The sequence below is a fragment of the Trachypithecus francoisi genome, unplaced genomic scaffold (genome assembly GCF_009764315.1).
Source record: "Trachypithecus francoisi isolate TF-2019V2 unplaced genomic scaffold, Tfra_2.0 Lachesis_group15, whole genome shotgun sequence".
Lineage (NCBI taxonomy): Eukaryota > Metazoa > Chordata > Mammalia > Primates > Cercopithecidae > Trachypithecus > Trachypithecus francoisi.
In genome coordinates, this window is record NW_022681460.1 from 93667219 (window position 1) to 93693019 (window position 25801).

Genomic DNA, 25801 nt, shown 5'->3' on the forward strand with positions numbered 1-25801 from the left:
CCACAAAATAAGCAGTAAGTGGGAAGAGAAATGGTGAAAGATCTTAGAAAAAAGAGAATGGTCAAAACTCAATGTCTGCAGAAGTACTATCAACAAGAAGCAAGCTGTAGGGCTCCAGAAAAGGTCAGGAACTGGAGGCATCATCTATTGTGAAGGTACGGTGAGTGGGCAAAAGCGGAAAACAGAAAAATTGAAAGTCTGTATAAGCAGCAGTTAGATCCCAGGATGCCTCACTCTCCTCGAAGGGGCTAGAAGATATTAATACATTAATACATTATTAATAAACATGGCTTCAGGGAAGCAAAAAAAAATGTATACACATGGGCACTGAAGAGAGACTGAAAACAGGGATAGGAAGTGAAAATCTGCATGCTAGAGAGTGAGACCTTCCATTTCCCTCACTCTACAGATCCAGAACTCCAGTAGCCAGGCAGAGATTCCCAAAGTAGGAGACTCAAAGGCCATTCTCTGGAAAAATTAAACCATCATCTGAGAAAAGACCTACTGAGAAAAGATACTATCAATATTTGCAATGAGAATGCTAACAGGCTACTGAGTCACCCCACAGGGAAACAAGCCTGCATTCATATAAGACACATACGCAGCTTCTAGTGAGCTGGCTAGTCTCACCTCTTACATGAACAAAAGACAAGGATCAACATACATCTAAGGAAACCCACCCCACCTGAGAAAAATAATCAAAACAAAGTGAAAAAAAAAATCAGTGAAAACAGGAACAACACAGTAACAGAAGAAAACTTCAAATAAATCATATTTAATATCTTTAGTTAAGATCTTATATTTATTTAGTAGAAATACAACATTATTAAAAAGAATCACAGAGCAAGAAATGGGGAGAAAAGGACAAAAATTCATTGAAAGGATTTTGTACTTTCTCAAAAAGATCAAAAATCAAATAGGTGGACATTAGAAAAAAAGATTAAACTATTAGAAAATCCATGTAAGAAAGCCAATATCCAAATTAATAGGCACTCAAGACAAAGGGAACAAGGAAAAAAGTAGGGAGAAAATTTTCAGGAAAAATAATATAAGAACACACATAATCAGCAATCACAGAATTTTTTTTTTTTTTTTTGAGATGGAGTCTCGCTCTGTCGCCCAGGCTGGAGTGCAGTGGCCGGATCTCAGCTCACTGTAAGCTCCGCCTCCCGGGTTCACGCCATTCTCCTGCCTCAGCCTCCCGAGTAGCTGGGACTACAGGCGCCTGCCACCTCGCCCGGCTAGTTTTTTGTACTTTTTAGTAGAGATGGGGTTTTACCGTGTTAGCCAGGATGGTCTCGATCTCCTGATCTTGTGATCCGCCCGTCTCGGCCTCCCAAAGTGCTGGGATTACAGGCTTGAGCCACCGCGCCCGGCCAACACAGAATTTCTTAAAAGGCATACTGAGCACTCAGCACAATGAATGAAAAATAGCTCATACCATAGTAATTCACCAAAAGATGTGGTGAATACATATATGAATAAGAGATTAAAATTTTTCATAGAAAAAACTGACAAAAACATATAAACAATCAAGGAAAACGGCATTAGCCATCTCAATTGTAGCACTGAAAACTAGGGGACACTGAATCAATATCATCAAAATCCTTTCCAACCTAGAATTCTGTACCCAGAAACTACCACTAAACCCTAAGACTAGAAAAGCATTTTCATAGCCTCGAAGTCTGAGGGACAGAAAACTGCTAAATTTTTGTTTTAAGCCTTCTAGCACTATTTGACTTACAGCTTTATTTTATTTTGAACTGTATAGTTTGCAAACATTTTCAGCTATTACTTCATTTAGGTCTGCAGGCACAAGAGTACATTTCATAACCTTGCTAATCATGAATAAAATACACCCTTGGTTACCACACACTTCTCTCAATAAAATATAAAATAATGATATTAAAAACCCCATAAAATAACAATCTTCGCCGGGCGCGGTGGCTCAAGCCTGTAATCCCAGCACTGTGGGAGGCCGAGACGGGCGGATCACGAGGTCAGGAGATCGAGACCATCCTGGCTAACACGGTGAAACCCCGTCTCTACTAAAAAATACAAAAAACTAGCCGGGCGAGGTGGCGGGCGCCTGTAGTCCCAGCTACTCGGGAGGCTGAGGCAGGAGAATGGCGTGAACCCGGGAGGCGGAGCTTGCAGTGAGCTGAGATCTGGCCACTGCACTCCAGCCTGGGCGACAGAGCAAGACTCCGTCTCAAAAAAAAAAAAAAAATAACAAAATAACAATCTTCATTTTTATATGATAATATGCTTAAGAAATGCTTTTGAAACTGTCACAAAGTAAGACAGATATTATCCCTTGCTTAAAGATAAGAAAACTTGGGTTTTTAAAAAGATAAGTAACTTTCCAAAGCTGTCCCAGCCGACATAAGGCAGCACTAGAACTCAGTTATGTCTAACGCCATGTTCAGGATTATCGTCAGGATGCTACAGGTAAGAATTCTCTGTATAATCTACACACGGCTTTATGTTGCAACTCCTCATTCTCCATTATGCACTGGGGGAAGGGATTATTTTCCTTGACGCCAACAAAGGCTCTCTGTTATTCCTTTCCTCCATGCCAATTACAGCCTAGCTATTTATTTCATCTCAAGCACCTCAGCTCTGTGGCTCCTTCTTCTTTAGACCGTCCTTAAATAACTATAGTACAGGTCCAAAAATAAACACTGACTTAGATACTCAGAGATATGGAAAAAGGCAAATCCTAACTTACTCTTTAGACAGAAGTTTCTTAACTATTTTTCTTAGCCTAAGGAGTAAGAAAGTAGGTAAATAGATGAAAGTGACTTCTTTATCTTCTCCTATGCTACATGCAGCAGGAAAGCACCCGATATATGTTCATATATGAGGTGCACTGATAGTCTTAATCATCCCTCTGGCTCATTATCATAAGAAATGGAACTCTGGTTTACAATCAGCTATTAGCAGTTATTTATACCATAAAGGGATATTCAAAGATAATTATTCCCCTCTACTACTCTGCCCCCTAAAATGTATTAATCAAAAAATAATTTGATTAATAATTTAATAAAATGATTATTTTTAATGCTTCAAAATTTAGAACAGAATACACACATACATACATGCATACAAACACACACACAGAGCTTCCCTTCCTACTCCTGTTCCCAAAGCAAAGACAGAGCTCAGACTGACAGACACATGTGCACTCACATTCACATACCACACAGCTCTTGCACATACATACACAGTCCACGACCTCGGACTCAACATCCCTTCTCAACTTCACCCTCTGTTAGACTTGCGGACCTGAATGGGCATTGGGTGAAGAAGTCACAGTCTTCACTGGAAAAACCCACTTGAACTCTAAGTGACATGTGTTTTGAATAATAAAAGAAACAGTATGATAACAATCTAGCCACTTACTCCACAGTATCGGTCGCCATTAAATATCTGAGGGGGCAGGGGGTTGCCCTGAGTGGGTTTCTTTTCCGGGGGGACATTTTTGTACATCCACTGCCTCTGTTCTTCTGACATTGTGATATCCACCTCCTCAAACTCTATCTTGTTGGCTTCCAGAAATCTAACCACATCTTGCTGCTTCTTCTTTATCTAAAGAGAGAAGACAAACAAATAAGTAGAAATCCTTATCTGAAACAGTAGGTATATACTTCCAAACTGAACTAGATTTATGTCATTGATACATAAAAAGAGGTGATTTATGTAGGTGTCACACACTGTCCACTCACTAGATACCCAGTGGAGGACTAAGCCAGTCCCAACACAGTTGTTTCTTTGATGTTGTTGTTCTGTTTTGAGATGGAGTCTCTACGCTGCCCAAGCTGGCCTCAACCTCCTAGGCTCCAGCAATCTACCCACCTCAGCCTCCCAAAATGCTGGGATTGCAGGTATGAGCCACCGCACCCGGCCACTAACACAGTCATTTCTTCAACCTAGACTGCCCAGAACTCTGGAGCACAATTCAGGTGGCTTGGAAAGAATGGACTATGAGATGAGAGAGTGACTTAGTTCTCAGTGGGTCATAACCACTCCCCATCCCACCCCCAACCCCACCCTCACCCTTGCAAGAAGTTGACATTTATAGTCACAAAAGCTCCCTTTGCCCAAAACCATCTGAAAACCATGTATAGCCTATCTGAGATGTCGACATTTCATGGATTCATGACAGCAGCAACATTTTTATTCCCCTCAGCAGCCTTCTTCAGAAATTCCACAGCTGTAGCCACTACCATGAAAGCATCCTTTCATCAATTCACAGGAGAAAAATGTTCTTCACTTCTAACGTGAGAGTAAACAACGAATATCATCTTACTTTGAACTCTGTTTCTTAACCCTTTTCATTCCTCTGATCTTTCACTTTTCCTTCTTCAGTCACTAGGGGTCAGATGTGCTCTTGAGGAGCTGCAAATCCATCTGCAGTTTTCAAAATGTTGCCTACCTTCTTAAGACTACATATTAACTGGCCGGGCGCGGTGGCTCAAGCCTGTAATCCCAGCACTTTGGGAGGCCGAGACGGGCGGATCACGAGGTCAGGACATCGAGACCATCCTAGCTAACACGGTGAAACCCCGTCTCTACTAAAAAAAAAAAAAAAAAAAAATACAAAAACCTAGCCGGGCGAGGTGGCGGGCGCCTGTAGTCCCAGCTACTTGGGAGGCTGAGGCAGGAGAATGGCGTAAACCCAGGAGGGAGCTTGCAGTGAGCTGAGATCCGGCCACTGCACTCCAGCCTGGGCGACAGAGCGAGACTCTGTCTCAAAAACAAAAACAAAGAGTACATATTAACTAATTGAAATGGAATGAAAACACAGTAGTCTCTCCTTATCCATGGGGGACACATTCCAAGACCCCCAGAAGACACCGGAAATGGCAGATAGTGCCAAACCAATATATATATGCTCTATTTTTTCAATCTGATGACCAGGAGGCATGTCCAGGTTTGTGCTTTAAAGAGATCACTTTAACACTATGGAGCTTACAAAGAAAAAAAAGAGAAGCTCTGTATGTACTGTTAACGCTGTTATGAAAAGCTCTCCAAGACATATTAGTAGGTTAAAAAGAAAAACAAGGAGCAGAACTATATGTAGACTAAGGTCACTTTTTTAAAAAAATGGAGAAAAATAAGAACACATTTATATTTGCTTGTATTTATATTGTTTTAAAAAATTCTTGAAGGTCATATAAGAAACTAACAGAAGCGGTTATCCAACGGCTGGGGGAGCAGGAATTGGGTAAGGACACAAAGTGGGAGCAAGAGTTTTACTTTAAAATGTTTTGAATATTATAATAAATGTGTTAATATTCAAAAGAGTAAACAGAAGAAATGTATTGCAATAAGAGAGAGGGCACCCTAGCTTCCACAGAACAGCTTGGAGGATGGCAGTACATACCACAAAGTTGCCCTGTTTTATACAAATCACGTTTTCCCAATGTGACATGAAGCAGAACTCAAAGCATTTTGTTGAGTCACTGGCTTCCATAATTCACTTATAAGAAAGGGCAGATGCTTAAAAAGAAGAAATGAAAAAAACAAAACAGTTAAAACCTTAGAAAATTAGCTAGTACTATAGCAAATCACCCAAATAACAAGGTAGGAGAAACTTAACCCAGAGAAGGAAGTTTTCAAGTGGATGTTTGTGACATTAGCACCAGGAAGGAAGATGTGTCACACTACCACAGCCTGTTTGTCAGGTCTGCAGAGGTGAACATGACCTGGAACTGGGAGCACTCAACCTAGCGTGGCGGGGGCAGGCTGTTCAGGAAGCAGGAACTTAGAGGAAGACACCGGCCAGCCTACTAGGTGGGGCCCAGGTAACAGAGAGGCTTCCCATGAGGCAACAGGAAGCCATCAAGGGCACTTCATGTGCTGGGCTTAATTCCAGAGTCCAAATAACCATAACATACACAATCATTTCCTTCACACAATGAATTTTTTATTATCCCCACACTTCAACTCTTCTGAAATGAAATGCATCTTACAATCAATATCAAAAGGAATTTCCTAAGCAAATAGAAGAGAAGTAAATTGTGGGCCAACAGTCACTGCTTTCATCTATGTCATTTTGTTTGTTTGTTTGTTTTGTTTTGTTCTGAGACAGAGTTTCGCTCTTGTTGCACAGACTGGAATGCAAAGGCACAATCTCGGCTCACTGCAACCTCCACCTCCTGGATTCAAGTGATTCTCCTGCCTCAGCCTCCAGTATGTGCCACCACGCATGGCTAATTTTTGTATTTTCAGTAGAGATGGCGTTTCTCCATGTTGGTCAGGCTGATCTCAAACTCCCGACCTGAGGTGATCCGCCCGCCTCGGCCTCCCAAAGTGCTGGGATTATAGGCATAAGCCACTGTGCCTGGCCTCACCTTATGTCATTTTATCCATCGTTGGAAGGTACCTTCAACTCACCTGGTTTTTTTTTTAATTTACTTAAACACCTTTGAAAGCAAAACAATGGTAGTTATTTACCCAGTAACCAATCTCCCTCTCTTTCTAAATACAGAAGCCTGGTTTTACTTAGAAAAGCAATGTGCTCGGCTACAAAATCATGTTCACCCAAACACCTCTACTGTTAGAGGGAATCACATGATACTGTTCTGACCAATGAGATGTGAGGCAGACAGTCCTTAGGAAGGCTTCACTTAAATGAAAGAAAACATAAAGCAGACTTTTGCCCTTCTCTAGTCTCCTCACTTGCAGAAATGCAGATATGGTGCCTGGAGGTGCAGAAATCATTTCACAAATGTGAAAACAAACACCATAAGTATGTGAAAATACTATATGCTAAGGATGGTCAAGCAGAAAGATAGTAGCCTGGGTCCTTAATGACATTTTGTAGCTGCCACCCTGGTCTCTTCATGCACAACCTATTCTACACCTTTCTGTATTAGACAAATAAACCTTTAATAAGTTAAGCCACTCTTCATCCAGTTTTCTATAGCCTGCACCCAAATGCAATTCTTAATTGCTACTTAAAATGACTTCAGAAATACTGTATTATGATGAAGGATTGAAAATAAAAGCTATTACTGCACAGTAGAGCCTAGCAATAAAAGCTGTAAGACATAAACTTAATATATGTGAGTGAATATTTATCACTGGATAAACAGAGGAATTTTCTTAATCTACTCCACAGAGCAACAGTCAACATGTTGGAACTAGAACAGGCAGGTTATCTAAAAGGATGAAGAGTGCATTTCACCTTAACATTCAAACACTACTATACACCATACAAAGCAATTAAAGGGAACACAGAATCTCTTGCATTAGATTGGGAGTAGGCAAAATATGGCCCAAGGCCCAAATCCAGCCCACTGACCATTTTTGTGTGGCCAGCAGCCAAAAATTCTCTTTATATTTTTAAACAGCTGGGGAAAAAAATCAAAAGAATAATAGTATTCCATGACATGTAAAAGTTATATGAAATATAAACACCAGTGTCCATAAACAAAGCTGTATGGGAACACAGCAACACCCATTCACTCATATATTGTCTCTGTCTGCTTTCTCCCTACGATGGCAGAGTTGAGAAGTTGCAACAGAGACTGTGTGGTCCTCCAGTGCCTAAAATATTGACTAGCTGCCCTTTATAGAAAAGGCTTGCCAACCTTTGAGCTAGATCACAAATCTTCATTTCTAGGTCAAAGTTCCCTTTCTCAGTGAGCCTTCCTTTGACCACCTGATTTTACACTTTTACCAGCTACCCCAGAACTCTCTACTCCCCCTTCACTGCTGTATTTTTCACCACAGCACTCAGCATCTGACAGACTGTATAGATTATGTATTTGTTTGTCCATCTCCCCTACTAGAATATAAATCCCCTGGTTGGGTGCAGTGGGTCACTCCTGTAATCTCAGCACTTTGGAAGGCTGAAGCAAGTGAATCACCTGAGGTCAGGAGTTTGAGACCAGCCTGACCAACATGGTGAAACCCTCTCTCTACTAAAAATACAAAAATTAGCCAGGCGTGGTGCCGCATGCCTGTAATCCCAGCTACTTGTGAGGCTGAGGCAGGAGAATCACTTGAACTTGGTTGCAGTAAGTGGAGATCGCGCCATTGCTCTCTGGCCTGGGCAACAAGAGCGAACTCTGTCTCAAAAAAAAAAAAAAAAAAAAAAGAATATAAATTCCCCAAGGCCAGGAGATTTTGTCGCTTTTATTAAACATTTGTTAATGACTAGACAAGATGTTCACAGGTAGAATGGCCTGTGAGATGGGGAACTTTCCTCCCAACCAACAACAGGGCTGATTCTTTTTACCCTTGAGGGCTCACCAAAAGTATCACCTCTTCAAAGAGCCCTCTCGAACCACCTTGCTGAAGTTTTATTGCCTAAATTTATTAAAATTTTATTTACTTATATGCCCTTTGTTTTTGTTCTCACCTCTCTCTCTACAACGTCAATTCTGGAAGCAGAAGGACCAGCGTGCAGGAGGCCCTCAATAAATATTAACTGAATGGATGATTCAAGAATTATTCCAGTCCTGAACATCAAAGATTTCCAGGTGATGTTCCAGAGAAACGATTCAAACTAAGTGAGTAATTTAATTTAGGAACAAATGTAACTTACATTTAGCCCAATGGGAATGTGGATCAAATGACAGTATTTCTCAATCCCAAAGCGGCACAATTTTGAAAAGCATCGTGCTTAGGAGGCTACATCTAACTGTACATAGCCGAAATAATTCAGAAGAGTCTCTAGACCCTAATGCGAAAAAAACTTTGCTTCTAACTTTGACAATGACTTAAAAAGAAAGTAGTACGTGGTTACATGTTTACGTAAATTCTACTGTCAGTTAATTTTAATAGTTGCAAGTGCATAACGAAACAAAAAGTGTTTTGTATTGCTGAAATGGTTTTATTAAATTGTTGATACATTTGCAAATACGGCAACTGAGAATTATGCAAATGTGTTGGTATTTTCCTGAATCTGCTTCCCATTACTACCTTAGTACTCTATCACCCTCAACCACTTCCCCCCACTAACTTCAGGAGCTCTGAAGCAAACTGCTCCCTCAAATGTACTTTGAAGCAGCCTTCTTGGCCACTCAATGTATGCCTTTACCCCTTTGACTCCAGATCCATGAATCTCCTGAGGACCCCAATGCCTGCACCCAAACCCTGGTGACTCACCCCCACAGGGCCCTGGGCAGTAAGCTGCGGAGTCTCCTGACTCTGCGTGAACACTCGATGACCTGTGGAAATCTTAGTGAAGACACTTGGAACCTTCACTGGCAACCTCCTGGCCCCAAGAGTCCCTAGGGATTGGATCAGAAAACAGGTTAAATAATTACCTTGCTCGTGACTCAGCCTTAACCCCCTACTCTGTGACACTGCTACGTAAACTTGCATGCCTCTACTCTCTTCTTGTAGGATTACTTCTTTCCCAGGAAGATGCCAGTTAACTTATATAATTAAGCAGCCCCTGCCAGATTCCTTCCATAGGCTTCTGGACACGTCTAGTCATGTTTGAATTCCAGGGTATACCCAGCTAATGCTGCACCCTGGGACCTTGGGAGTCACTAGGAAATAAAGAGACATAATCAATTTGAATAAGAGTTTTCTTTTTAACATTGAGACTGAATACGAACGATAATGGGAAAGACAAATGAGCCACAGAGGACAACGAGGAAAACTGGGGGGCGGAAAGTATGTATTTTAGAGCCAGATTGTCCTGGTTTTAATCTTGACCCTGACAGATGGGTAGCCTTGGAGATATTACTTGGCTTCTCTCTTAACTTCCGTTTCCAAACCTATGAAATAAACTGCTAAATTAAGTTTAGCCTAAGGCCAGGAGTGATGGCTCACGCCTGTAATCCCAGTACTTTGGGAGGCCCAGGCAGACAGATCACCTGAGATCAGGAGTTCGAGACCAGCCTAGCCAACATGGTGAAACCTCGTCTCTACTAAAAATACAAAAATTAGCTGGCTGTCGTGGCATGCACCTGTAATCCTAGCTAGTCAGGAGGCTGAGGCGGGAGAATCCCTTGAACCCAGGAGACAGAGGTTACAGTGAGCTGAGATCGCGCCGCTGCACTCCAGCCTGGGTGACAGAGTGAGACTCTGTCTCGATTTAAAAAAAAAAAAAAAAAAAAAAAAACTTAGCCTAAAGCTACCTCCTTAAATACTTTGAGTTCACCTAAAGGTTTCTCCATCCATAGTGAACTGTAACCTAACCAGATACGTAAACAGACTGTAACCTACTCTTGGACCAATCACAGCATTTCAGCCAATTAAGGCAGGCAACTGTTCAAACTGTGTTCAAACAAGGCGAACGCCAAGCTGTAACCAATCTTACTTCCATTAGATTATTCCCGTTTTTGTACCTAACTTCCTTTTTCTGTACATAAATTCTTTGTGACTACGAAGCAGCGTCAGAGTCCTTCTGAACCTATGCTGGTTTGGGGGCTGCCCAATTCTCAAAATATTCTTGGCTCAATGAAACCCTGTTAAATATAATCTGCGTAAAGCTTTTCTTTTAACAGAACTCAACTATCTTTTTTCCACAGATTCACTGGAAAATTAAATAAGAAAAGGCCTAAGCAGTAATGGGCACCTGCTTAATTGTTTCATTTACTCAAACATACTAGCTTTTCTATCTTTGCCCTAGAAGTGGCCTCCATCAAAAATATAGCAACTTCTGAATGCTTTCAAAGGCCTTAGATATTCAACACAATGGTTCTTTATTTCACCTGCTTTCACACTTCAAACACACATCTTTCTTTATTCTGACCTGGGGTAGACCTAAGACTGATTAGGACCTATTATGTATCTCAAATGGAAAAAAGTCAAAGACAGTGAGAGAAAATAGAAGGGAAAAGATGAGGTTTGTTTTAATAGCTTCACAAAATGTACAAAGGAGGGCCTGGACTGGATTAAGGAAGGTAGAAGGCCCTAAGATGATTCTTCCTTTCAACTAAAAAGGGAGGAAAGGACTGAGGCTCTTTCCCTTGTCAAAGACCTCAGGAACTTTCCAGTGATTGAGTAAGGTACCTCAAATATACCTAATTTCATGGCAAATTCTTTAAATAAAACCCCATTCTTGGCTTTACTAGGCATTATGCTGTCATAAAAGAGGATGCAAATGGCAGAAAGTACTGTGGCAGACGTTAGCCTAGTTAAACAACAAAGCCTATTCATGATCTCCCCTGTGAAGCCTAAAAAACTAAAGCTCCAGTTTTCCCAGTCACACTTATAGATGAAGCAGCCACATGACCCAGATCTGGCCAGTGAAGTGTGCACCTAAGTGTGCTAGGTGGAGCTTCTGGACAGAGCTTGGCTTCCTGCTGATGCCAACAGATGACAATGCTAAGGCCCCTTTTTCCTGCCCTTCCTCATTCTCCCAGCATGGCATCCAGATGTGAGGGCTAGTGGTGCGGGGCAGCCTTTCCACCTTGAGGTGACAGGCATCAGAAAAAGCCAAGAGAATCCCATCAAGGCAGGCCCTGAACAAGTTCAGCCTCCAGACTTACCAGGAGAGACTGAAACACCTCTGTTTAAGCTCAAGTTAGACAGGTTCTCTGTTATTTGCAAATGAACTCATTCTTAACTGAAACCCTCAGCAGTATGTCTCATTGTTGGGGAGTAGAGCAGGGGTGTAGAGTAACCCCCAAGATGCCATTTGCTAACTGGCAATGTTCTAATGCTGCTTAACTAAATGAGAGATGATACATAAAGTACAGTGTCTCCAGTTTCTGTTTCAGTTTATCTTACTAGAAAGCAAATACCAAATTACCAAGCCAAGGCATAAAGAGGCTGACTAACAAAAGACTGAAGCTTGAGTTTTATAGAATCACTGTCAGAAAAACAGATTACAAAATAAAGGTCAATTTTTGAAAAACTGTCAGTACATGTTATAAATTAAAACAATATAATTTTAACGACAGAAAAGGCTGTGGTTTTCCATCTATGTATCACTAGCACAGTCCCTGGCACTTACTACATAGGCATTTATTTGTATTAATCAAATAAATATTATTAAGCTTGAATTCATACTTTTAACTTTGGTTTTCTTTTAACCAGCCAATATTGTTGGTCCCGTTTTCTTGATCAATTTGCATTGATTTCTTTTTTACATGTTTATAATATGGTAAATCATCTTTCCCATTTGAAATTTTTTAATTTTAAAAAACCCATAATCTCATCACACTGAGACTTTTATTTTTCATAGAACCTTCCAGGGAGTAAACATTTAGAAGTATACTTTATTTTTATTTTTATTTTTTTTTGAGACGGAGTCTCGCTCTGTCACCCAGGCTGGAGTGCAGTGGCGCGATCTCGGCTCACTGCAAGCTCCGCCTCCCGGGTTTACGCCATTCTCCGGCCTCGGCCTCCCGAGGAGCTGGGACTACAGGCGCCCGCCACCTCGCCCGGCTAGTTTTTTGTAGTTTTTTTAAGTAGAGACGGGGTTTCACTGTGTTAGCCAGGATGGTCTCGATCTCCTGACCTCGTGATCCGCCCGTCTTGGCCTCCCAAAGTGCTGGGATTACAGGCTTGAGCCACCGCGCCCGGCCAGAAGTATACTTTATATAGTTGCCATAATAACAAATGTTTTGGGGAAGGATGTTTCTGTTGTATTACGAATGTTTTTTGTTTCTAAAATCTCCATGGTTATCTTATTGCATGTATGAATTATCTTGAGTACTTATGCTAATGTATTAAAACATATATTCTAACATTGGAGATTTAGGTGTGTTCTAAAGATGTTTTATAAAAAATATGTGTTCCAAATTTGCTATTTATTTATTTATTTATTTTGAGATGGAGTCTCACTCTGTTGCCCAGGCTGGAATGCAGTGGCTCGATGTCAGCTCACTGCAAACTCCTCCTCCTGCGTTCAAGCGATTTTCCTGCCTCAGCCTCCTGAGTAGTTGGGACTACAGGCACCCTCCGCCACGCCTTGCTAATTTTTGTATTTTTAGTAGAGATGAGGTTTCACCATGTTGGTCAGGCTGGTCTCAAGCTCCTGACCTCATGATCCGCCCTCCTCAGCCTCCCAAAGTGCTGGGATTACAGGTGTGAGTGACTGTGCCTGGGCGACTTTTTAAATGATAAAAAATGGTTATTAGTAGTAGGCTACCTAGTAGTACTAAAACACAGGGACTTTACACAGATTTTTCTAAATCTTGTCTCCTAAAGTCTTTCAAATGAAATATTTCAGCAAGTTATTTTAATGTAACATCTTTCCATTGGTTTCCTGGAATAGTTATTTGATATCACGGAACATAACATGATTTCAACTACCAAACTGTTAACAAAAACCTTTATATGACTGATGAATGGGAAATAGGTCTGGCTACTGCAAGCAGGACACTGAGGTCTGTGTGCGACTCTGGTTGGTCTATGAACATGTAGCTCTGCTGGACTGAACATGGTGACAGTGATGCCAAAGGCAGCAGCCTGATCTTCAATTGGGCCAGTTGGCTTTATCAATGTTCTAGTCCTGAACAGTCAAAAAAGGGTGGGTCTGTGTCACCTTGGTCAAGTTACTTATTCTACCAAGCCTTGGTTTCCTCATCTGTAAAATACAGATAATAATTCAGCATAGAGAACTGCTATGAAATTTAAATATCATAATGTTCATAAAGTTCTTAGTGCAGTGCCTGGCATGCTAAAAGAGCTAAACATTAAATCCAATCACAAGTTGGTTCCAAGATAGGTGAATAGGAACAGCTCCGGTCTGCAGCTCCCAGTGTGTTCGACGCAGAAGATGGGTGATTTCTGCATTTCCAACTGAGGTACCTGGTTCATCTCATGTGGACTGGTTGGACAGTGGGTGCAGCCCACAGAGGGCGAGCCGAAACAGGGCGGGGCTTCACCTCACCCAGGAAGCACAAGGGGTTAGGGGATTCCCCTTTCCTACTCAAGGGAAGCCATGACAGACTCTACCTGGAAAAACAGGGCACTCCCACGCAAATACTGCACTCTTCCTACGGTCTTAGCAACTGGCAGACTAGGAGATTCTCTCCTGTGCCTGGTTAGGTGAGCCCCATGCCCAGAGAGTCTTGCCCGCTGCTAGCGCAGCAGTCTGAGATCGACCTGCAAGGCAGCAGCCTGGCAGGCAGAGGGGCGGCCACCATTGCTGAGGCCTGAGTAGGTACACAAAGCGGCCGGGAAGCTCAAACTGGGCAGAGCCCAACACAGCTCAGCAAGGCCTACAGCCTCTACAGACTCTACCTCTGTGGGTAGGGCATAGCTGAAAAAAGGCAGCAGAAACTTCTGCAGACTTAAATGTCCCTGTCTGACAGCTCTGAAGAGAGCAGTGGTTCTCCAAGCATGGTGTTTGAGCTCTGAGAACGGACAGACTACCTCGTCAAGTGGGTCTCTGATCCCTGTGTAGCCTAACTGGGAGACACCTCCCAGTAGGGGCCGACAGACACCTCAAACAGGTGGGTGTCCCTCTTTGACGAAGCTTCCAGAGGAAGGATCAGGGAGTGATATTTGCTGTTCTGCAATATTTGGTATTCTGCAGCCTCCACTGGTGATACCCAGGCCAACAGGTCTGGAGTGGACCTCCAGCAAACTCCAACAGACCTGCAGTTCAGGGACCTGACTGTTAAAACGAACACCAACAAACAGAAAGGAGTAGCATCAACACCAACAAAAAGGGCGTCCACAAAAAAACACCATCTGTAGATCACCAACATCAAAGACCAAAGTTAGATAAAACCACAAAGATGGGAAGAAGCTGAAGCAGAAAAACTGGAAATTCTAAAAACCAGAGCACCTCTCCAAAGGATCACAGTCCCTCACCAGCAACGGAACAAAGCTGGACAGAGAATGACTTTGACGAGTAGACAGAAATAGGCTTCAGAAGGTCGGTAATAACAAACTTCTCCGAGCTAAAGGAGAATGTTACAACCCATCACAAGGAAGCTAAAAACCTTGAAAAAAGATTATACAAATAGCTAACTAGAATAAGCAGTGTAGAGAAGACCTTAAATGATCTGATGGAGCTGAAAACCATGGCAAAAGAACTTCATGACACACGCACAAGCTTAAATAGACAATTTGATCAAATGGAAGAAAGGATATCAGTGATTGAAGATCAAATTAATGAAATAAAGTAGAAAACAAGTATAGAGAAAAAAGAGTAAAAAGAAAAGAACAAAGCCTCCAAGAAATATGAGACTATGTGAAAAGACCAAATCTACATTTGATTGGTGTGCCTGAAAGTGATGGGGAGAATTGAACCAAGTTGGAAAACACTCTTCAGGATATTATCCAGGAGAACTTCCCAACCTACAAAGGCAGGCCAACATTCAAATTCAGGAAATACAGAAACCACCACAAAGATACTCCTCGAGAAGAACAACCCCAAGACACATAATTGTCAGATTCACCAAAGTTGAAATGAAGGAAAAAATGTTAAGGGCAGCCAGAGAGAAAAGTCGGGTTACCAACAAAGGGAAGCCCATCAGACTACTAGTGAATCTCTTGGCAGAAACCTTACAAGTCAGATAAGAGTGAAGACCAATATTCAACATTCTTAAAGAAAATAATTTTCAACCCAGAATTTCATATCCTGCCAAACTAAGCTTCATAAGCGAAGGAGAAATAAAATCCTTTACAGACAAGCAAATGCTGAGAGATTTTGTCACCACCAGGTCTGCCTTATAAGAGCTCCTAAAGGAAGCACTAAACCTGGCAAGGAACGGCTGGTACCAGCCACTACAAAAACATACCAAATTGTAAAGACCATCGATGCTATGAAGAAACTGCAACAATTAACTGGCAGAATAACCAGCTAACATCATAATGACAGGATCAAATTCACACAAAACAATATTAACCTTAAATGTAAATGGGCTAAATGCCCCAATTAAAAGACACAGACTGCCAAATTGGATAGAGTCAAGACCCATCAATGTGCTATATTCAAGACACCCATCTCACACATAGAGTGCAGAGACACACATAGGCTCAAAATAAAGGGATGGAAGAAGATCTACCAAGCAAATTGAAAACAAAAACAAGCAGGGTTGCAATCCTAGTCTCTGATAAAACAGACTTTAAACCAACAAAGATCAAAAGAGACAAAGAAGGCTATTACATAATGGTAAAGGCATCAATTCAACAAGAAGAGCTAACTATCCTAAATATATATGCACCCAATACAGGAGCACCCAGATTCATAAAGCAAGTCCTTAGAGACCTACAAAGAGACTTAGACTCCCACACAATAATAATGGGAGACTTTAACAACCCACTGTCAATATTAGACAGATCAATGAGACAGAAGGTTAACAAGGATATCCAGGACTTCAACTCAGCTCTGCACCAAGTGGACTAATAGACATCTACAGAACTCTCCACCTCAAATCAACAGAATATACATTCTTCTGAGCACCACATCGCACTTATTCTAAAACTGACCACATAATTAGAAGTAAAGCACTCTGGGCCGGGCGCGGTGGCTCAAGCCTGTAATCCCAGCACTTTGGGAGGCCGAGACGGGTGGATCACGAGGTCAGCAGATCGAGACCATCCTGGCTAACATGGTGAAACCCCGTCTCTAGTAAAAAATACAAAAAACTAGCCGGGCGAGATGGCGGGCGCCTGTAGTCCCAGCTACTTGGGAGGCTGAGGCAGGAGAATGGCGTGAACCCGGGAGGCGGAGCTTGCAGTGAGCTGAGATCCGGCCACTGCACTCCAGCCTGGGCGGCAGAGCGAGACTCCGCCTCAAAAAAAAAAAAAAAAAAAAAAAAAAAAAGATGAAGGAAAAAGTCTATAACCAGGCCCAGGCAGTGATAGGAAGTGCCCAACTCTCCAACTCCTTGCCCTCTCCCACTCCCTCTGCAGGTGGCTCTCTACCTTTGGGTGAATCTGGGTCACCTGGAGGGCTTGTTAAAGCACAGATTATGGAAGGATGAATAGCCCCCAGAGTTTAAGATTCAGGAAGATTGGAATGGGGCTCAAGAATCTGCATTTCGTATCTTTAAACAATGGAACATTATCCAGTCATAAAAATGAAGTACTGATACATGTACAACATGGATGAACTTTGAGATCATGCTAAGAGAAAGAAGTCAGTCATAAAGGATCACATATCATATGATTCCATTTGTATGAGATGTCTAGAATAGGTGACCCTGTAGACAGAAAGCAGATTAGTAGTAGCCTAGGGCTGGAGTGATAAAGGTGGAGGGCTTGGGGACCCATGGCTAAAGGGGTGTGAGATTTCTTTGTGGGGCAATAAAAATGTTCTTAAATTGTGGTAATAGCTGACAATTCTGCAAATATCCTGAAAGCCACAGAATTGTATAGTTTCAATAGTTTAAATGGTATGCTAATCATATCTCAATAGTACTATTTTTTTAAAAAATGAATTTACAAATATAACAAGTTCCCAAGTAATGCATGAATCAAGCTTAAGGGGCCACTGCTCTACACTAACCCTATGCAGTCTCCCTTCATCTGCTCAATTGTACCATCCTTCCTAAATCAAAACTTCCCATAAGGTAGTCAGCAGCCCATGAAACCTCTTTCCAGCTTCACCTAGCTGACTCATATGCTCCCTCTTACGCCCTCAGCTTTAACGTCACCCTCTCAAGTAAATCTTCCCTGACAAAAGCACCCAGGTATTACACTACTGCATGCTAGACTGGGTGGCAAAGTGAGACCATATCCCTAACCCTCCCGCCAAAAAAAAAAAAAAAAAAACCACCCAGGTTAGGTAAGATCTTTGTTTATAACCATTTTCACTGTGTCATTAATTCCTCCTTTGTAAGATTAATTATAGTTTTAATGAATTAAGTAATAGGTTAAAGTGTACCTTCCTGCTAGGATGTAAACCACGTAAGACAAGGAGAATTGCAACAGTGTTCTCAGATAGATCCCCGAGGCAAGCCATAATAGAATCAGATATCTGCACTGGAGAGAAATAAAAGTAAAAGGAATCAAATCTTAACACCACCCCCCTCAAGCAGGTACATGACATTTCCAATCCCACCTGCTCTTTCGTCCTTTGGCCAGATGTGCATCAAGTTCTTTAAGAGGAAGACAAAGAAACATCTATCAAAACATTGCTCCTTGACTCTTGAAGCTTGTAGGTGTTTGGATTAACAGAGGCAAGCTGGTGCACTTCCGGGTTCTTCTTCACCAACTTTTCCGGCGCGCGCGAAAATGCAGCCGCCCCGGGAAGGTGCAGACCAACTGGGCATGCGCCAGGTGACGTCAATCCGAAGAGACCAAGATTTACCTGGTCGCACCTGCGGAACGCCCCCTGACACGCCCATGCCCCGCCTATTGCCCTCCCACTCCTAGAAAAGCCGCTCTGGAGGAACGCCAGGCGCGGCCTTCTCACAGCCCCACTCCTGTCCGGATGTCAGGACTGTGGGAACTCCGTCCGAGAGCCCCACCGGGGCACTCTGTCGGCCTTCTTTGCCGGAGGCCGACAGACCTCTTCCCCACACCTTAGGTGACCAAAATAAACTTGCAGTTTTGCTCCTACACTTGCCTACTCGCTGGTTCTTTTGTGCCCGCTCTGGTGGTCTTAGAAAAACAAATCAGTAGGGAGAGTAAAAGAATAATACAGCCAAGAAGAACAACCAAGATGAAGCATAAATTTATTCGGTGGGTCTAATTCAGCTCAACTTTGGCTTAACAAACCCAACAAAATCATGATCAAGATGGAACAACAAAAGCATATCAAGTTAGGGGGTTCACCATCGGTGTTTATGTGTAAAGGAATAGAAACTAGGATAAAAGAAAACAACAGGGACTAAAACAGCATTTGTAAAAATCAAAACAAAGATTCTGAACTCTGAGCTACAATGCACATATTGTCAAACAAAATCCCACACAAATTCCATCCATTTGCTCACTGGAAAATTCACTTGATCTTTAGCAAAAATAAATCACAGTGTGGTAATGCCACACCAAATATTCTTACCTTTCCTTCTCAAACCTTCAGTGAATACAATCATATTTCATAAATAAATGAATAAAATAGGATTGCAAGCCACAGCACTTCACATCAGCTATGTTAAAAATAAGTAGCAACTGATTTGGAGATTTTTCTTTAAGATTTGGAGTATTAATGAAAAATTTCTTAATTTCTTCTTTCACACACTACGGCAAGTTATAAAAGTGTTCACAAATACCCTGACACTGTGACAATGCAACTATTCTCACTAAGAGATGGAGTTTACTTCTCCATCCCTTGAACCTTGATGGATTAGCAAGACTGACATAAACAGAATCCTGAAACGTACCTGGGGCTTTCCTTCTTACCACTATTAGAACCCTGAGATCACCACCAAGTGAAGAAGCTTGAGCTAGCCAGCTGGACAATGTGACATACATGGCTCAGTCACCCTGGCCAACACCCAGACCATTCTCCACCCCAAAACCTGCGGCCACCATCTCTGGGGCGCTTTCTAAATCTTTGTCGGTTTCATGTGTTTGTGCCCACTCTTTCTTAAGCTCCTTTCAATTACTCTTTTCCATATGCCATCTCTTTCCTCACTTCACTGCTAATTCAGGCACAGACCCACTAACTTCACTATGAAAACAGTGCCAAGGGCACAGACCTTTTTCTACTCACAGAAAACGTTAATGAACCAAAATGTACTCACCTTTATTTCTTTAAGGGACAGCTATAAATACTGCCAAATAATCACAAAAGTTACTTTATGCCAGACATTAGACTGTTTACAAATCCCAACAGCCAGGACACACATAATTTGACAGTAAGTTCTAAAATATGTAAGTTACAGCTTTGAATAATGATGGTTCCAGGGTAAGCAATTAGAAAGGTTCCTAAATGGAGATAATCAGATGACTGAAAGACTGAAACCACAGAGACAGACAAAATGGTATTAATATGAACCACAAGTGAAAGGGAATACACCCAACTGTATGCTAAGGTGAAACCAGCAGATTGCTTCTTTTATTAGTAATGTGGATTGATGTTTTCTCAGAGTAACTCGTTGTCTTTTTTGCTTGAAATTTTCTTTTTGGTCTTTTTTTTTTTTTTCTTCCTTTTTGTGGAGAAGGAGTCTCGCTATATTACCCAGGCAGGTCTCGAACTCCTGGGCTCAAGCTATCCTCCCACCTCTGCCTCCCTGAGAGCTGGGATTACAGGCATGAGCCACCGCGCCCGGCCTCGCTTGAAATTTTTATCTTGTCCTGAAGACTAGCTGCTGCTAAACCAATGCTAGCCTAAAGATATAGGAGTCTCTTTGACAAAATGACCTTCATGTTAAGGAGAAATGCTGTTTATCTACTCAGACATGCATCTGCAATGTTCATAGCCTTGTTTCAGTTATAATAGTTGTCTTGGCCGGGCGCGGTGGCTCAAGCCTGTAATCCCAGCACTTTGGGAGGCCGAGACGGGCGGATCACGAGGTCAGGAGATCGAGACCATCCTGGCTAACATGGTGAAACCCCGTCTCTACTAAAAAAATACAAAAAACTAGCCGGCCGAGGTGGCAGGCGCCTGTAGTCCCAGCTACTCGGGAGGCTGAGGCAGGAGAATGGCGTAAACCCAGGAGGCGGGGCTTGCAGTGAGCCGAGATCCGGCCACTGCACTCCAGCCTGGGCGACAGAGCGAGACTCCGTCTCAAAAAAAAAATAAAAAAAATAAAAGTAGTTGTCTTGTTTTTTTCTTAGTTGATTTTGTTAATAATACCTTAACACAGGGTAGGGAGATGTGGCACAGTGTATTGCATTATATACATTTATCATTGATTTACCTAATATTACATTGTAGATTAAACACTATTAAGTGGTAATACTTGAAAAGGAGCACTTATACCATAAGCCTTAGGAAATAATGTTTGTAATAAACTTAACTATGTTACATATCAGCAGGCAAAAATATAGAATGTTACATAGTGTTATACGATGTGATTAAATTATAGTTCCTGCTGTTAAAAAAAATACATTTCTAAAAGTCACCCCCAACCCAAAATATCCACTGGGTCCCCCCTCCTTACTGCTAGGTCCATTCTCCTCTGCTTGGAGGTTTTCTAAGCATTGATTCATCCTGAAAAACATTTACTGAGTACCAGGCCTAAGATGTCAGGTACCGTGAGAGACCTCAGAAACCACTCTGACTCCATGCTCCATCTGGACCATACCTAGCCTACCTTATGTCCTACTGTGCACCTGAAACCCAATCTGGTCACAGCCTCTCTCAAAGTCTCGTGGCCAAGGACCAGTTTGCTGTCATTCTTATATTAATGCTCTAATCTGTTGCAGAATGATACTTTTATAAAACAAGAAACTAATTTCTAGAAAAATTAAATAACAAAGACAAGCTATAAACCTGAAGTTTTCAATTACTATAGTTGATAATATCAGTAAAGTCGCTATACACGTTTCTAAATGATTACCCTCAATTGCAGTACTTACACTGGTAACAGTTAAGTTCATGGTACACACTTTGAACTTTGAGTAGCCCTGCTGCAGACACACTTCTGAGTCTTCATTTGAAAGGTTCTTCTCCACTAAAATCCCCTCCATATTGCCCATACTTCCTTTTTTTTTTTTTTTTGAGACGGAGTCTTGCTCTGCCGCCCAGGCTGGAGTGCAGTGGCCGGCTCTCAGCTCACTGCAAGCTCCGCCTCCCGGGTTCACGCCATTCTCCTGTCTCAGCCTCCCGAGTAGCTGGGACTACAGGCGCCCGCCTCGTCGCCCGGCTAGTTTTTTGTATTTTTTAGTAGAGACGGGGTTTCACCGTATTAGCCAGGATAGTCTCGATCTCCTGAACTCATGATCCGCCCGTCTCGGCCTCCCAAAGTGCTGGGATTACAGGCTTGAGCCACCGCGCCCGGCTGCCCATACTTCCTATCCAAGTTCTATTTATTCTTCACAGCTCAGCCTCAAATCCACACTGCACTCAACTAAGCCTACCCAGTGGTTCTTAATTGGGGGTAATTTTGACCTCCTAGGGGACATTTGGCAATGTCTGAAGACATTTTTGGTGGTCATAGCTGAGGGAATTTGGGGGAAGGATACTACTGGCACCTAGGAGTAGAAGCCAGGGATGCTGCTAAAATATCCTAAAACAGAACAGCCCTCACAGTAATGAATTATCTAGCCCAAAATGCCAGCAGTGCCAAGGCTGGGAAACCCTGATTTACGCTAACCACTGCCCTCCGGAATCATCTCCTTCACCAAACTCCCATTTATGCCCACGGCCACCACAATCTAGCATTTAATAACATACAGCCTGGCACTGTTTAATAACAGCTGCATGTGTCTGTGCCTCTTTCCCTGACTTAACCATCAACCCTTCTGGAGGATGAAGACCATGTGCATATCACATCTGCACCCCCTGGGTCTCGGTCGGGTAGCTTCAGAGGGGCTGCTTATACCCAGCAGCTGATTTATTCCCCTGTCTGATGTGATGTAAGTGGCTCTAACTGCTTTCTCCATCAACATGTGTATAACAAACTACTTTTAGTCTACATTAAAAAAAAAAAAAAACCTGTAGTACTTACTGATGTAAAGCCTTTAAACATTAGCAGAACCATGGAATGAAAGATGCAGGTGGTTGGATTTTACTGTTTTTACATTTCCTGTCAAGATTGTATGTTTATTATCTAAAGAAAAAAGTCAGTGAAGCATAAAATATGAATGTACAATGCCACTGTTTGATGAGATTCTCTCTGAAAATTATAAACAACTCTTCATACACGTGCTTCCTGTTAATTAGAGGATACTCTGTAGAAGAGCAGCTACAGCAAAAATTGCTGTAATAGTCAAAACCCTCTGCAGTAAGAAAGAAATCCTGCTGAGGATAGTATTTTCTATAGACAAGAATTGCAGGACTCCAGCCAAAGGCCATGCCTTTATCAATGTGTGTAGACGCCACTCTGCAACACAGTGTGTATTGTAATACGTTGTTCTAATTTCTGTATCAGTCAGTCCTCAATTGTGTGAAAAGTTATCCTAACAGATTATCTAAAAACTACTTCTATTTACATTTGAAAAATAATAAAGAACAGGATGATTTCCATAATTACAATAATTATATATTTACATAATTATTTATATATTTATACATTATTTATATATTATATATTTATATAATTATTTATACTTATATAATCAGTTCACATTTCCATAGTAGGCATAAATTGATATACTTAAGGGAAAGTCTGGATGCCCTCACCTGCTGATAATTTGGATACTAGTCTTTCAAATCCCACGTTGAAATCTGATTGCCAATGTTGGAGGTGGGGTCTGGCAGGAAGTTTTTGGGTCATGGGGGCAGATCCCTCCAGGATGTCTTGATGCCATTCTGACCAGAGTGCATGAGATCTCGCTCTTGTCTCCCCATTGAGAACTGACTGTTAAAAGGAGCCTGACACCTTCCTGCCTTCTCTCTCTCATGTCCTTCCTCTCTCCATGTGATGACTGGCATGAATAGATGCTTTCTGAAGCCCTCACCAGAAGCAGATGCTGGTGCCATGTTTCTTGTACAACCTGCAGAACTGTGAAACAAATAAACCTCTTTTCTTTATAAATTACCCAGCCTCAGGTATTCCTTTATGGCAACTGAATGGACTAAGACACCTGCATTCTATGGACTCACCTTCTGTATTGAGTTGGTCATCTCATTGGCACTTTCCTCCCTCCTTGGGTTACTGAGTAACGTTAGCTTCCTTGTCTACTGAAAACTCCAACTATCTAACTTTGGCTGGAGACTCTGCTATTTCTGTCCTACATAACTGCCACTGGGAACTTTCGTATCTTTCTGAAATCTCTACGGGCACTTGCCCTTCCCTCAGATGATGCTAATTCCTGCATTCCATATAGAAGAATGTCCAACTTGGAGTGTGCCTCCAAATTCTGGTCTCTCTACCTCAAATTTCTCTGTATGTTCAGCCATATAATTCTCCATTCCATCTTGACTCCAGAGAAAAAGTAAAGAAATTAACAAAGGAGAATTAGGGTAACTCTGTGTGTGTGTGCGTGTGTGTGTGTGTCTTTGTGTGTTTGTGTGTCTGTATGAGAGAGAGTACATAAGAACTAGCATTAAAAATAACAAACCAAAATCCTTTAAAAAGGTCAAGAGTTTCACTCAGATGTTTACAAGAACTTTCAGTGTGCTAGACACTTCCTGAGGAAATAGAGAAACACAGGTGACAAAACAAAGCCTCTAATTTGATGCAGTGCAAAGTCTAAAGGGAAGAGACAGAGCTTGCTTATAAGTAACTTCAATTTGAAATTGGCATTAACAGAGGCATGCCTATAGAGCCAGGGCAATCAAAGAGGAAAGTGCATGGGGAGGGCTAAAATGCTACACCTATGTGTAGGCAAAGAAGAGAAGCACAGCACCAGAAACATAAAAAGGAGAAACACAAAAAGCACAGCTCCTAGGATGACGGGAACAGAGAAAGTCTGTAAGTATTATAACAAAAGGTAGAAAGAAGAGATGATGAAAGGCAAAAAAGGAGTTGCAAACGTGGGGGCCAGAGTTAGGAGCAAATAACCTGCTTTCTCCTGGAATTGGAAGTTAAGGTTTTCTGTATACTTGAAGCTCACCCTGCCAAACACAAGTTTATTATTATATTTTATTTTAAACTACTTCTGTTTAGAAATCTTTCTAAAATATACCAAATAGGGCTGGGTGCGGTGGCTCAAGCCTGTAATCCCAGCACTTTGGGAGGCCGAGACGGGCGGATCACGAGGTCAGGAGATCCAGACCATCCTGGCTAACACGGTGAAACCCCGTCTCTACTAAAAATACAAAAAACTAGCCGGGCGAGGTGGCGGGCGCCTGTAGTCCCAGCTACTCTGGAGGCTGAGGCAGGAGAATGGCGTAAAACCTGGGAGGCTGAGCTTGCAGTGAGCTGAGATCAGGCCACTGCACTCCAGCCTGGGCGAAAGAGCGAGACTCCGTCTCAAAAAAAATAAAAAAATAAAAATAAAATAAAATAAAATATACCAAATATGTGTCTGCATTGTAAAGTAGAGACATCAAACCAAAATATGCCAAACCTGATTTAACCTGTTCTAGAGTCAGAATCTTCATGATGGTCCATTTTTGTACTTCGATGTGGTGTACTGACATTCCCAGAGTCCATTCAAATGTAAAAGTCTGATGTTTCACTCTATGCCAAATACAGTCTAAAACTATGCTTCCGGAATTCTCCAATTCTGCCTTAAGAAGGGAGTGTCACTTCTCAGAGCTTCCCATTATGACTTCCATCACTTGGGCTTTGACGACTTCTGCCTGTTTCATTAACAGTCCTCTGGGTGAGGTGGTCCTACAGGGTGGCCCTCTGCCATGAAGAATGTAGAATGAAGAGCCAATCACCTCTCAGTGGCTTTTCTGCTTCCTTCCAGGTCTCTTGCTTCATTCTACATGGTTCTAGAATTCTGATATCGAAATAGAATTCTACAATAAAATTATCTTTAATAACAAAAGATTCTTCCTGCCACTTATTTAATAGCAATAAAATAAATCGTGTCCCTCACAGCCTTTATGTTTTCCAAAGTAGACTTCTAGCTACACTCTAATCCTGTTCCTCTTTGGCATGGTCATAAACTCTTGATTACCTTTACTCTGATGTGGAAAACACAGAAACATTCATTCAATAAAATACTATGTGATAAGTGCTCTAAAAGGAAACATGGGGAAATTAAAAGATAAACAGAACAGGTCCCTGACCCTGAAGAACTAAGAACTCAAAGAACCTTGACTGCATTGAGGCCAGGAGAAAACATTCCACAGTCTACAGCATGGAGGGAGGTGGAAGAAACAGGCTCTCAGTTTGGAGGGCAAAGGTGGAAGGAAGGGGCAAGGAAAACCTTTATCAGGAAATAGCAATGCCACTGGCTTTGAAGAAATGAG

General features: G+C 41.9%; 1 protein-coding gene across 1 annotated transcript in view; it reads right to left on the reverse strand.

Moving 5' to 3' along the window:
- SH3BGRL2 (SH3 domain binding glutamate rich protein like 2) overlaps positions 1–25801 on the reverse strand; it is a 70776-nt gene that overhangs the window by 21799 nt on the left and 23176 nt on the right. Inside the window, exons 3-4 of the mRNA XM_033235261.1 lie at positions 9124–9248; positions 3406–3591 (exon numbers count right to left, since the gene is read on the reverse strand). Coding sequence (XP_033091152.1) covers positions 3406–3591; positions 9124–9248 — 311 coding nt within the window. The remainder of the gene's footprint in view (positions 1–3405; positions 3592–9123; positions 9249–25801) is intronic.